Genomic DNA, 14,623 nt, shown 5'->3' with positions numbered 1-14,623 from the left:
AGTATTGTGAAAATCCAAAATATAACTTACTCGTCTTTGTAGTAGTCTGAGAAAAGTCCCGCTACCAAGAACTTCTTCCTGAGTCGCGGGTTTCTCTTTGAGACAACAGGCTTTTCCCTGTTATCGACACTACTTGCTGGACTGTCATCTCGAGAAGAAGCCACTCTCTTCTTACAAATTACATTCTTCGAAAGCACATCAATGCTCTTTTCAAAATCAATTTCTTTTTCATTCAAAGGTAATGGATCATTTTCGTCGTGATCACGCAAGGTGTCGATGGAAGGTTCTCGCGATTTTGTGTTGAGTCTCCTGCTTATGACCGTGTCTAGCGAACTTTCTCTTGAACTTGACTGCACTTCACGGATTTTCTTAACTTGGCATCTAGACTTTCGTCTTGCAGATATGTTGACAGGCTTTGATTTTTCAGAAACTTGTTCAACTACTGCAGCTTTCTTCACCTCAGATTTTTTGTTCTTGTTTTTGAGATCTTCGTTGTTGTTGTCAGAACTTCTTGTCAGTCTCCTTTCGCTCGGGTATAAAATGGCGAGACTAGATTTAGGTCTCAACGCAATTTTATTATTCTTTTCGACAGCCTTTCTCTTTGAAAATATTTGTTCAATTTCTTGGGATGGTGACATCGCTCTCGTCTTTCTTTTCAGCCTTTCTAAGTTGTCCAACCGGCCCACAGGGCGATCACTATTTAGGTTCAAAAGACTCAATGGTATGCTGTCCTCTGGATCATTACTGATTGAACTGGCCAATGATGGAATACTGTCCGACTCGCTTAATACTTCCCATTTATTTATATGATTTCGAAGTTCTTTTTCAGATTTATTTTGTTTGAGCTGTAATGCCGGTGCCCTAAGTATAGAGGAATTCGTGTTTCTTTTCTCTGTCGTTGTTTGCGACTTGTTAGTTGCTTTGTTACATTCAGCAGGTAAATCTTTTCCCTGTAATTTTTCAAGTGCTACAACTGTCAAACGGCCCTGCTTTGGACATTCGTCTTTATTTAGTACTACTTTCAGTTCCGGTTTTTTACAGCTATTAGTTCTTTCTAAGAAACTGCTCATAGCTTCACCATCTTTTGGCACTCTCTCAAAGACAGAATTATTATCGGTGTCTTCGGACGTGAAGTGACTATCAGAGACAATGCTCTGATTGCTGGGTTCCACTTTCTTCTTTTTCTTCTTAACACTAGGAAACCCAGTTCTATTAATTGCTTTTCTCCTTCGAGCTTTTTTCTTCATCGTTTCAGATGTCTTAACATCATTTGTTTCCACCTCAGGTTTCTTAATGGGAATGCTTATTTTCTTTGTTGGATCTAGTATCGGTAATCTTTCAGCTTGTATTTTCGGAACTAGCATTTTTGATGGTAGTACTAATTTGCTTTCTCTGATGATATTATTAGAAGTCTTCTTCTTTTTCTTGTCGTTAGAATCATCGGTGTCATTACTTAGATTTCTCTTAGGTTGTCGCAAGTTATGACCTCCGTTTGTTTCCTGAATTTTATCAGATAGCACAGAGGCTATAGATTCTCCTCTTTTAGGTCTTATGATGGGATCAGGCGTCTCAGATATAAGTGCCAAGGGAATTTCAGATTCTGTATCAATAGGGCTTAATAAGCCACTAGAACTTTTGTCATTTTTAGTTTTAGATTTCAACTTATTGGTCTCACACAAGGCGTTATTGACACAAATCGAGGACTTAGGGATTTGATCTTCTAAATCAATTGATGGTTCAAAAATTCCAGTGGGTTTATCAACGTTTACTACTATCGTTTGATCAATAGTAAGTTCGGATGCTTTATTCTTTTTAGCATCTACAAGTTTATTTTTGGACACTGGTGATTTGATGACAGTAGCTCTAGTATTCATCTGAGATATTTCCTTAATTTTTATTTTCTCATCATGCTTATTGGAACTGTCAGATGAATTGCCGCTATTCTTCTCTTTTTCTAGAATTCTTGACTCTATAGATTTTCTTATATTATTATTTAGCAATGTGTCTAAAACTTTAGTAGCTGCACTAGGATTTATTTTCGACACTAAATTACTAGTAAGACCCTCGAGCCTATTTTTCTTTCGAGTCATTATCTCAGACTTTTGAGCTGGTGGAATAGAACTTTTGTACAAAGTTCTTGCTGACATACTCTTTAGAGGATCTACTCCTGAAGGACTTGTATTGTTTGCTTGAGCTAAAATTGAAGGCGATACAGATGCAGACTTGTCAGACTCAGCATTTTCTTCCTTTGCGTTATTTTGATTTACATCTTTGTTATTACTAATAACAGGCTTATCTTCCGATAGCTTCTTTGAAAGTGACTGCACAACTTGATCAAGGCTATGAGTGACCACTTTATCAGCCTCGAGCCGATGCCGCTTTTTAGGCGTCACTATAGGCGCTGAATGTCTCAATGGAGACGATTTAGTCTCAGATCTAGGTGACATTTTTGGTGTATCTTGTTTCGTTGTCTCTGCTTTAGCATCTGAATCTTTTGCTTTAGGTAAGGATTTTTCCAAATCATGTACCATTTTATGCACAGCTTTTAATTTCTCAGACGTTTCATAAATTTTCTTGGATAATTCCGATTGTTCAGGCGTAGGTTTTGTTATTGCCAATTCATCATCGGTAGCATTGAGAGAACTCGGAGAATGTGTCTTGGCGGTTCCTGTAGGAGAAGGCTCGTCTATTTTCACACTTAATGTCTCAGATACTAGATTAGGAGTCAACTTTGGTGTTTTGATTTCATTTTGTTCTGTTTTTGTTTTGTTATCTACTGGCGTAGGGGTTGTTGTTTTTGAAGTTTCATTCATCTTTTTTGATTTTTCGTGCGCAGTTTTTGTTTTAGGAGTTTCTTCAGACGCATTATTATGTAATTCAGCCAAGCAGTCGGTCTCAGTACATAAAAACTGCTCTGAACTGGTGTCATTTTTAGAATTGTCGTCAAATTCAGCCGTAACTAAACTAAGACTTAGAGAATTACTAGTGGAAGAATTGATATGATAGTGTCTCTTTTTGAGAGGCAGCTTATGTTCATTTGTGTCTTTACCACCTTTACTTTGAGATTCCGTTAACTGTTTCTTATGTCTTCTTTTGGAAGTAGGGGTTGTTATTTCTTGATTATCCGATGTTTTACGTTTCTTTGAACCCCTCTTTAAGACCTTAGCAGTTGGAGTCTCTACGACCGGTTTTTCCGCTGTTTTTGTCGGATTTTGTACTGGAGGATTGTTTATTAGTTTAGGCGCTATTTGACACAATTTTATGAAATTTGAAACCAAGTTGTCCATATCTTGACAAAATTTTTGATCAACCATGTCTATAACTTTACTGCAAGACTCGCGGCATTTAGACACAGATCGAGAACGATGCCTTCTTTTACTCCTATGTCTATGATGTTTACTCTCTGTTTTCACAGTGATTCGTGACGGTCTCTCAATGGGTTTCAAATTAATCTTGGGTGGTGCCAGTACAACAGTTCTTCTATGTTTTCTGATGTGAAAAGTCGGCTTCAAATGAGGTTTCTTGAAATTAAGGAATACGTTTCTCGATAAAGATTTATTTGGGACATACGAATTTTTAGCTTTCTCAAATATACTTGGAAGAGGTTTGAGCGGGCTTTCCTTCTTTGTTGATGTCCCATTTCTCGACATTTTGCGATTCTTGGGAGATAACGTACCAGTTAGATAAGTATCTTTGTTTTTTGAACTTGGAGGTTTAGCTGCTGTACAGATTGGAGATGTTCCAAATTTATGTGTAAATACTGGCTTCAAAGCTGGAAGTGGTCTTCCAACATAGCTGTTAGGTTTTGTAGGAGATTTAAGCAAAATGTTGTTATTGTTATGATGTCCCACTTTAAAGATATTATAAGTTGTCACTGGTTGTTGAAATCCGCTAAAAACTGGACCTGGTGCGAATGGATCTGATGAATTGGGTCTCAATAACTGCCTTTTACTCATTTTAGAGAATCCAAAGTTATATTGCGTGTGGAGCGGATACTTTGTGCAAACGCTTACGTATTTTGGACTGGCATTTGGTTTTCTCAAGTAACTATCACATTCAGAATCACTGGAACTGTGGCCTAATGTCAAGCTACTAAATGTTTTATTAGTTAGCAATAATATTTCCTGGTCAGATACAAAATGTTTTTGGTTTTTGTAATACGACCTATCTCTAACAGATCTGGTTTTCTTTAGCTTTCTTGTTTTTCTACGCAAACTTCTAACACTGTAATCAGTTTTATAGCCCGATTTATCACTTTTATAACCAGATTTATAGTCACTTTTGTAGCCAGAGCGATAGTAATCGCTTTTATAGCCCGATCTGCAACCATAATCGCTTTTGTATCCAGATTCTATTAATCTACTGCAACTTTTGTAAGGCTTAAACTCGTGGTCACTTTTATATCCAGATAGAATGTCTTTGTATTTAGGGTTTAAATCGATTTGCTTCCATGTTGGATCCAGAGGATCATCTGCCGCTGCCTCGTTTTCACTTTGATTATCTCGCCAGGTGTTGGAAAATGATTTATTGTTTTTCTTAGGTAAATTCGCGAGCTTGCTGTTAAGTTCTTTTCGTTTGGCATACACTCCTGAAAGCACAGATCTATTGGTAGCAACTGTATCATCTTCGCTATCGGCAGAATCGTATTGATTTTTATCTTTCAAAGTTTTTGGTGTGCTTTTATTTACTTTTGTTTTGTTCTGAGGTCTTCGACCCACTTTTTTCCTTGGCGGATACAAAACCCTGTCTGTAGCGTATAACATTCTATCTAACGCAGCAATATCCAATTTTTGATCAGTTCTTTTTGCCTTCTCAAACTTGCTTTGTTCTTGTTTCAGTGGAACTGGGGAAGGTGCTTCAGTTTTAATTTGTTTTATTTCATTTTCCACTCGCTTTTTTTGGTAATCACAGTCGCTAGAATCTGACCTGTTTTGAGGGCGACCTCTGCTTTTGGATTTTGATCTCATAGCTCTCCTTTCCCGCGTCGTATTTTCTTTTTGGATAGATTTTCTTCCTAATCTGCTATGATTTTCATCTACATCGTGACGTCTAAGTGGGGAATGGGTTGGCGAGTTATGATTTGATAGAATTCCCGAATCTGGAGATACATTGGGTGGATCATTCACATTATGGAAATTAATAACATTGACCACAGATTTGTCTTCCTTTTGAGATTCCCTGTTTTTATTCCCGAATTCCACTTCCGACTGTCTTACTTTTCGGGGTCGGCCCCTTTTACGTCTAGATTCCACAATGACGTTTTTAACGTCTTCCTGAGATTCGATTGAATTCGTACTAATCGTATCTAGTTTTTGCATATCTAATTGATTAATAGAACCCATATCCGTACCTACTACGGTTATTGGAGAACTTTTAAGCAGATCACTGGCACTTCCTAGCTCTGAGCCTCCTTGAGATATATCAAGATTCATGAAATCATTATTGTCGACACAATCATCAAGGCTAGGATTCGGTATCTGCAGTTCCACTGATTCAGCCACAGATGTTATCTCTTCTAGGTCTTTATTAATTTGTGACAGTTCTTCTGTCTGCTGCGGGCTCAAATGTTGCGATGTTAAAAAGTTTGGCGCTATTGGTGTTATTTCTGGGAGGTTGTTAATCTGACCCAGAACGCAATCACTGATTGTCCCAACGCCATCGATAGGATTTGCATTGAGTCCGCACGGTATCGTAGAGGCCGCACCAGCGCTAATAGGCGTTAACGGTGCCGTACTGCTCAATAGCTGCGTTTGAGCAACAAACTCTTGCAAGAGACTAGACGCATAATGAGTGGTGTTCGGATGGCCGGCATCCGAGTTGGAACACTCGTTTTCTGAGCTCGACGAATCAGCCGTCGCTCTTTGAATAGCTTGCGTCACGAGTTGCGGCGTCAGCTCCATTTCGCTGCTTGATCCATCACCTAAAAAGTTTTTTGACTTATTAGTTAAAATATTACTTGGTTAAGTGTCAAATGAAGTCGAAAGATACTGCTATTAATAACTCACCATTATCTGCGATGGACTTGTCATCATTGTCTGGCGACGCGTTGTGCACGGCGAAGGCCGGGAAATTAGGCTGTTGCGCCGGCGCGCTCGATGTTTGTTCTGGAAATAGTTCCGCGAGGTCCGCATCGTCGATGACCTGGTAAAAGCGTGTCAGGTTAAAGTACTAAGTAGACATCGCAAAATTATCGATTTTGTTAGCATTAGAAGTTTTATTGTAAAGTCCGTGTCATATACGAGACATACAGACGTGGTACCTATTCAGTGTTTCAATAAACAAGTGTTTACAAGTAGTGTAGTGTTATGTACCTGCAACGGACAAGCGGCAGCGAGCGCAGCACTAGAGTCCTCGGCGGAGGCGTGAGCGGAGCCGCCAGCGGCGTCCGCTGTGTCGGAGTCCGAGGACGACGACGAGGACGAAGACGACGACGATGACGAGGACGAAGTGGACGAGGACGTGCTGCTACCGCACGCCGCGCTCTCTTCCAGAGGTGACAAGAACTGTAACCAAAAAGTTATGTTTTTTTATAGTCCCATTAGCCCCTCGTACTAAGCTAAATATGCTTGTATCACGAGTGAGCTCACTACAATAGTCGAGCGCGAGCGGCGGCGGGGACCGAACCCGCGTTCCCCGGATCACGAGTTGAGAGCCAGTTCGACCCCTTCACCGTTCGGCTATCGTGGCTTTTTAAGACAGTAGTACTTAAAACTCCAGAAATATCTTCGCACTCGTTATAACTATAATATCTAATCATCCGTCGTTTGAAAATTTTAGAAGGGTAGACATGCCAATGTTCAACGTGGAAATGTGATTTACATTAAGTAGCCCGGTTTCTAGGCTACCTGAAGTAATGACTACATTTAGTCGCAACGAGGAAAAGTAAAGCACTAATTCCACGTCTCACGAGAGGTAGCATTAGCGCTCAAGACTCGGATTGATTTGGCGCAACCGACACTCGAGTGGCGCAAGACTGTCCCTCACTGACCGCAATACACACGTTTACACTCGCAACTACCCATTCATATCTCATATCGTTGCACAAATTTTAACGACGCCTCTAATAAGCACACAAATCCAACATTTACATACTAGTATATTATTTGCACAGTCAAACCTATATATTCGTCTGTATACTTGTACGTGTCTATACCGTCGATTTACGAGTCACTATAAATATACAGTTACATCTCTTACAAATAGCATTGATGTGTACACTGCGCAAGCATGTATTTGTCCTCCTATACCAGGTTTGCCTTTTCAAGAATGAATGCACAACTCACGATTCTCGATAACACAATGAAAGCGAGGGATTTACAACACGCTTGTAGTCGACTAACACGGCTCCATCGGTGTAAGTCGTTCGCGTGGTACTAATAATAAGGAACGGATTTAGGTATCAACATCCAACAAGAATTAATAATTGTGCAATACTAATTTTAAAGCAGAAATTATACGTCAATAGAATTTCGCAGAAACTGCGAGTCGTGAAGACTTTGAAGAAGCCAAAGAAACAACTTTTTGTTCCTAAGAAGAAATTCAAAAGGACCTTGGTAACTAATTTACCAAACGTTTGCAAGAATATGCAAGTAAATAAAGTGCCACAATTAAACCCAGACTGCCCATTTGTACATGAAACCTTATTATATGTACTTTTAAACAATAGCAAAGACTTTAAATTATTTAAAACGTTGTTATAAATTTAAAATATACGCGCCTGATTGATGTCCTTAGTGCCACTAGTGGTCTAAATTGAATAAAATATTTTTGATTTTGATGGCTACAGTCTGAAAATGTAAGCTGATTCCTACAGATTATAAAACCATATAACTTTTGACATTAATGTGTTGTCAGTAACCACAAAAAGCATTAACAAATGAACAAGCTTCAACGTGTGTTGTTTTCATCATTAAGTTGATTTGTCCGAGGGTGTTAATCAATAAGGCGGAAGGGCGAGCAACCCTCTGCACTGGAAGGGGTTGAGCAAGTGTCGTGTGGCCGAGTCTTATCACGGCTCGCATATCAAATACTGCGGCAACTACCCCATAACCAACGGCGACGCCAGGTTGCTTTTTATTACAGAAAACCTGCCTACGCTATTTGAATAACCCATAAAATTGTGCATTTAGTTCATACAACAAAGCCTGATCATAAGTAGACTAGGCTGTTAGTCATAAGTGGTGAACGGAACTAAATCATACAATCACAACAGACAAATATGAAAGCTTTGTGCATTTGAATCGACAATAGGGTAACGGTACTGTATCTCAGCCGACGCCAACACGAATATCACATTAACGACCTCGTGATCTACGGAGATTTATATCTGACAGCGAACCACTAAACAAACACAAACCGTATCACACACTAGGTATCTAAATTGTGACGATCATCATTACTTCAGGTTTATTTGATATAATCTTCGTTAGGCCAATTATCGAATTAGAAAATAAAGTCTTATTTTATCAGACGAAAAATATAAATGCCTACCTATACTCCCCATTTCCTACAACAAACGACTGATCAAAATATGCCCCAACTATTATCACGCAAACTATCCGGTCACCTATTAGTAAAAGTGTTGCGTTGATAAATGAAGAAACTTTAAAATATGTGAATAATAAGATGTTTTCGCTATTATTTTTTCTTTAATTTGTCACCTAATAGTTGAGAGAATGACGGAATGCTCATGTAAAATCTATTTTCGTCATTAGACGTCGGCGCAAACACTTGATTGCACAGATCGTCGACCCCACGCCAAATGTCGAGAACAATACTCTGTTGAGATCTACAGTACGATGAAAAGAAACTATGGAAAGCACCTTCCTCGCTTCGAAACAAGCGCTAGTCGTGATTGAACTGTTTCGACATTTGTAACGAGAAACATTATTCTAAAGTGGCTTGTTGCATATACAACTGATGATATCTACCTAATAATAGCATTTAGATAATTGAAAGCAATAAATGTGAATTGCGGCAAAGAATGCCTAATGGCAAGAGAAAGGGCGCCGTTGCACAATTGTATGGATAGCTGGGCAAAAAATACAGATAGAGGAACTATTGTAAAAGGAATGAAAAAAGCCGTGAACTTGACTGACATTGACTGTGGACTATGTTGTGAGAGCTGTTGTGACAGACAATCAAGTATTGACATTGAAAGCGGTACGGTCGCATGCAAATATCCGATTACCTAGTATGAAACTATACAATATTCACTTTAAAAAAATACCAGTTTTATTTTTCCAAATAATGATGATTGTAATGGAGGATCTATTACATAGTTATGTTAAAGTTTTCTGTCGTTGAACTCAGTCGAGTCTCCCAGACGGTAATTCGCAGTTTGTCAGCGATGGTTTCATAACGTCCAGCATATCTCATGGTGCCGGCAGCGAACCGGCTGGCGCGCCTCATGAACGCACCCCATACAGGCCATAAAGACCAATCAACCTCACATTGACAGTTCATTTTCAACCGACTTCAAAAAAGGAGGAGGTTCTCAATTCGACCCGTATGTTTTTTTTTTTTTTTTTTTTTTTTTTTTTTTTTTTTTCTATGTTTGTTACGCGATAACTCCGCCAATTATGAACCGATTTGAACAAATTTTTTTTTGGCGTATAGGTAATACCTCAAGGGTGGTCCCATTTAAATTTAATAATAAAAAAAACAACCCCCAAGGGTGGAAAATTGGGGATGAACTTTTTTATACGCAATATCTCCGCCGATTATAAACCAATTTGAACGATTATTTTTTTGTTGAATAGGTATTATCAAAAGGGTGGTTTCATGCGAATTTGAAGAAAATATTTCACCCCCAAGGGTGGAAAATTGGGGATGAACTTTTTTATACGCAATATCTCCGCCGATTATGAACCAATTTTTTTTGGTCTCAGTGTACTGCCTACCTTCAGTGGTAACATCAAGGTAATAATTAGTTAACTAAAAAGCAAGAAATAAGTAAAATTTTATAAAAAAAAATAAAACCGACTCCAAAAAACCTTCACTAAAACGTAGAAAAATAATTACTAATTACCTACTTATTTATTAGGACGAATTATTAATATTTATGTAGGTATACCATGATTGATACTTTTGGAGTCGGTGCAGGCAAACTTTACATGTTTCATAATCTTGGCACCGACTCCAGAAGTATCAATCATGGTATACCTACATAAATATTAATAATTCGTCCTAATAAATAAGTAGGTAATTAGTAATTATTTTTCTACGTTTTAGTGAAGGTTTTTTGGAGTCGGTTTTATTTTTTTTTATAAAATTTTACTTATCTCCCTTACACACCGCCGCAAAAAGATCTTAATCCTTCGCAGTAATCGTCTGTTGAAGCATTTCTATAAACATTAATAGTATACTACGAGGCCGAACGCTCACGTAATTGGTAACGATTATTAAGTGAATTTATATTCGATAAGTTGACAGGTCGTGGCTTGAGTTAAATTCAATTTAAGCTGCGACTGAATTTTAAGCGTGACATATTTACGTACTCGCCGCGATAATACACGGAGAGATAAATGTTCGCTGCCGGAAATCTTTGCTGGAGAAAATTACACTTAATTCAAATTGTGTTTATTTATAAATAGTTATGAGGAAATTATTTAGGGAGTGAACTTAACAACATAATCCAAGTGGATTTCCTGAGATAAAGCTTATGTTTAAATTTTGAAAATAAGTATCGTATGTAAACATTTATGTCAGCATTCAACCGGTGTATATTACCCACCTTTTCAACCCTGCAGCAATGCAGTAGTTGGCATCAATTAACAACGGAATGCCACGAATAACTTGATATTTTCACCTCCCAGAGGTGCGTACAATCGACTTACATATTTACAAATACGGATAGTGGTCGGCGTCGGATCGAGTCGAGAATAGTCAGCGACCACAACGCTAATAGGCGATTCGCACCCATTTATTTTCAGTTTTAGTTTTTGTCGTCACACTTGCCAGCACCTACGCAACATCGATAATGTAGGGTTGGTTATAAAAAAATGTTTAATTGAATAGGGTCCATCAACAAGACTTCAATGCAATAAATTACCAATATTGTGTTATAGCAGTCGATTTTATTGCCTATTTTTTTTCAAACAATCCTGTTTCTTGTAGCCTCATTAATTTAATTTATAACATTATACATGATTGGTTCATTTTTTTTTTTGTTCATTCAAATTATAATTTCTACTTCTTGGCAATTTGACTCAAGACAATTTATGTAAAACGCCAACTAGATATTTGAAAAAAAGACCTGATCCTGACATCTGGATCTGGTTAATAAAATTAATAACTTATTAATTGGCAACCCTGAACTGAGACGACTATCCGGTGGCGGTTGATTGTACTCATCAAGGATTTCTGCACTCAAGGACGATGCCGGCTAGACGATCGCCTCTTATTATTTCTCCTCAAACACATCTTGTTTTTTGTCTCAACTCGACTCATTTATATTCATGATACATATCGACGGTTATCTGTGTATATAAATTAAAATATTTCCACCCGCCTGAGTTGGAATTATAAATACCGAAACTTAACGTTTAAACGTATCTCTTATGTCATGTTCGTCAACAATTTAAACAATAGTTTATTATACATTTATAAGATTTTGATAAGGATAACTTATTTACATGTTTTTTTTTGTTTTGAATACATTTTCATGATTATTTATTACATAAATTAAGCCTGCTCTACTCTCGACATTTAAAAGCTACTTTAATTCAATTGGTCAAGATTCAACGATTTTAAATGATGACGTGTTATCGGTCAAATATTAACAAATTACTGCGTAGTTTTTAGGCAATTATATGCGCTATATTTCGTTGTTACTAGTAATACATAATATTTTAGCAATATAATTAAATTGATTGAAATACTGATATTACAACATATAAATAATACAAAAAAAACTTAAAAACTATCAAGTTATTAGTGCGAAACGTAAAAAATAAGCCTGAAATAAAAGCCATTTGAATCAAGTCAAACGTATAATATGTATAGACTGGTAATCAATTGATTAATAGCTGCCAAGTCGGCAACACGATTTATTCCAACAGTGGTGGAAATAGGTATAGATTCAATTTGAAACAGGCGAGCTCATTGGCCAGATTTCGTCTCATTGCTTCAGACAATTTATTTAAAGCAGTTTTTGTGTAGAGCGAGAACTAATCGCAAAAACTATGGACTATGTTCTCTGTCAGAGTTCACTCACCTTGATATTTTCGAATGTATGCGAACCTCATTGTCCGCGATTATTTTTTGTGGTATATGGTTAGATCATGGCAATTTTAGCAGATGCTTAATATTACTGAAAGTGCGTAATGAATCATTGTTTTTTTTTACCGTAGCTTATACTACTTAGATGCTATCAAAAATCCTAATATCAACTTAAGATTATATCGTCTCGCAAACAATGCGCCCGCAATCGACAAGTCATCCTTTGAGCCAGAGCATTTATGCAAATACGCACCACGTCAACAAAGCGCACTGCTGGCAGGCCCAAAAACAAAATAAAACAACACAAAAAAGACTAACCCGTGTCTGATACGCAGAGGGTGTGGTGGTTATCGATAGCGGTGTGAATATAATTTAGTGAATATTTATGTTCTTCATTATGTGACATAATACTGTATGCTTAATTACGTAGAAAAATATAAGATACGTACTTCTAGCGTGTTTTATTTGCGTAAGCAAAATACGAAAGCGATTAACATTGCTTAATAACACACAATAAGCGCGATAACTTATCAATTTATCAACATACCTACCAACATCATTTTACTTGACCGATAAAGTAAAAAAATATCTTATTTTTTGCTCGAATCCATGTCCGTTGTCTAACACCTATTGTATAAAGCTTTACCAAGTTCGGTACTAGATGGCTCTATGAATGTCCAAGAATATGTATTTCTTCGTTGACTTGAAATCAAATTCCAGTAAAATTCAATCATACTTACAATTCAGAAATTAGTACACGACACCTTATACTAGTACAGTAACAAAGAAATTGGGAGAACTGTCAAGTGATAATAATTTTCAACAAGGATTTGTTGGTCCTAAATCCTGCGGCAACATTTCCCTAAAGCTGCGAATTATTTATTAATAGACGTTTAGGTTTTCAATTTATTATTTACCTTGAAGGTACTGTACTGAACTATTTGGCTGCATCATGTTCTGCACACCGCCATTGAAATGACTGACATGTTTACAGCTTTCTATAGTTAACATCGCGTTTAAACAGATGCAATAATTTATTGCCGTCCATCTGCTTACATTAAACCCGAATCTCGTTTTATTTTACCATGTGAACATGAAACGTAGGAGTTTTATGGCGGCAATTGCTGAACGAATTTCCTAGCCGTCAACAAAATTAATGAACGATGAGAAAAAATATTAAACTTTTAAAACTGTAACTCATACACATGAATTTTTGTTAGGTTAGTTTGTAAAGTGTTTATCATCAAGATTATCCCTATTCAATGAATCACATACTTATACATTTTAAGCTTCAGACATATTAACAATACATAATTTCAAACAGATGTTACGCTTGTGTGCCATATTGCGTGAACCGTTTACATGCTTCATCAGAGATCAAACAAGATGAGACGAAGACAACGTGATTCAATTTATTGTCAATTTTTTTTTTCTATTTTAATAAAATGCTAAGACATGTGCACTGCACAGTGAACGGAAATTTGGTGAATGCGATTATTTTATCTTTCAACACGAAAAGTCAGTTCACTTAATCCAAAGATTGATGCTATGTAATGCGCGTAGTTTCAATAAATTACGATTGACTGATTATTCAAAGTGAAAAAAAGACCTGCTATATTTTAAGGGGAATTCAGAGCATAGGCTGCTGAAAAATGTGTACAACAAGGACTACAAGACTTCGATAACAAATTAATGTCTTGTAGCCATAGTCCAGTCAAATTAGACATGAACCCTGCAATAATTCGCATACAGCTGAAAATTGGTACAAATGTTCGGAGCACCATTATGAATTAACTGTGAAAAGTCCCCATCGATCCGACGTGTGCTAAAAAAAAAATTCAAGGTCAAACTTAAAAAATACGGGTTTTTGAGATTTTCAGCCAAACGGTAAGTTTTATCACAAAAATATGTATGACAAGGTTTAAGACCATACAATTATCTATCAAAATTGTCTATACACTTTCTCCTAAGAGTCAGCGTTTCTGAGATTCGATGATCCGAAGAGTCAAAAAAGTGTTTTCTTCATAACGGTCTTACACATAAATCCAATGTGATATCGCCTCGTGCCACGACTCAGCATTGTATCATGATGTGTTGTCGACGTCGAATATAAAATAATCAACCTCAATGTCGTCTGTCATCTTTAATTATCGAAAAATGGGTGCAACTTTGACGAAGGGCTGCACCGTAAGTTTCTAAGATACGAAGTTTTCGTGTCTATTATGTTTAAGAGCTCTTATATGCACACGTCACTACTCTACTTGTAACTCTATGGTCACTCTTTTAGACCGACCAAGTTAGACAGTCCAGGTTATAATAATTCACATAGAGCTGAAAATTTGTGTGAATGTTAAGAACACCATCCTAAATGAAATGTCAAAAGTCCCCGACGATCCGTCAT

At 37.1% G+C, this 14,623-nt stretch overlaps 1 protein-coding gene across 1 annotated transcript in view; it reads right to left on the bottom strand.

Annotated features, from left to right (window-relative positions):
- LOC135079537 (uncharacterized) overlaps nt 1–14,623 on the bottom strand; it is a 69,739-nt gene that overhangs the window by 24,148 nt on the left and 30,968 nt on the right. Inside the window, exons 5-7 of the mRNA XM_063974189.1 lie at nt 6,312–6,503; nt 6,006–6,141; nt 31–5,920 (exon numbers count right to left, since the gene is read on the bottom strand). Of these exons, the coding sequence (XP_063830259.1) occupies nt 31–5,920; nt 6,006–6,141; nt 6,312–6,503 (6,218 nt within the window). The remainder of the gene's footprint in view (nt 1–30; nt 5,921–6,005; nt 6,142–6,311; nt 6,504–14,623) is intronic.

This window comes from Ostrinia nubilalis, chromosome 16 (assembly GCF_963855985.1).
Source record: "Ostrinia nubilalis chromosome 16, ilOstNubi1.1, whole genome shotgun sequence".
Lineage (NCBI taxonomy): Eukaryota > Metazoa > Arthropoda > Insecta > Lepidoptera > Crambidae > Ostrinia > Ostrinia nubilalis.
Note: the sequence above shows the minus strand (reverse complement) of the source record. Positions and strands in the feature narration are given on the sequence as shown.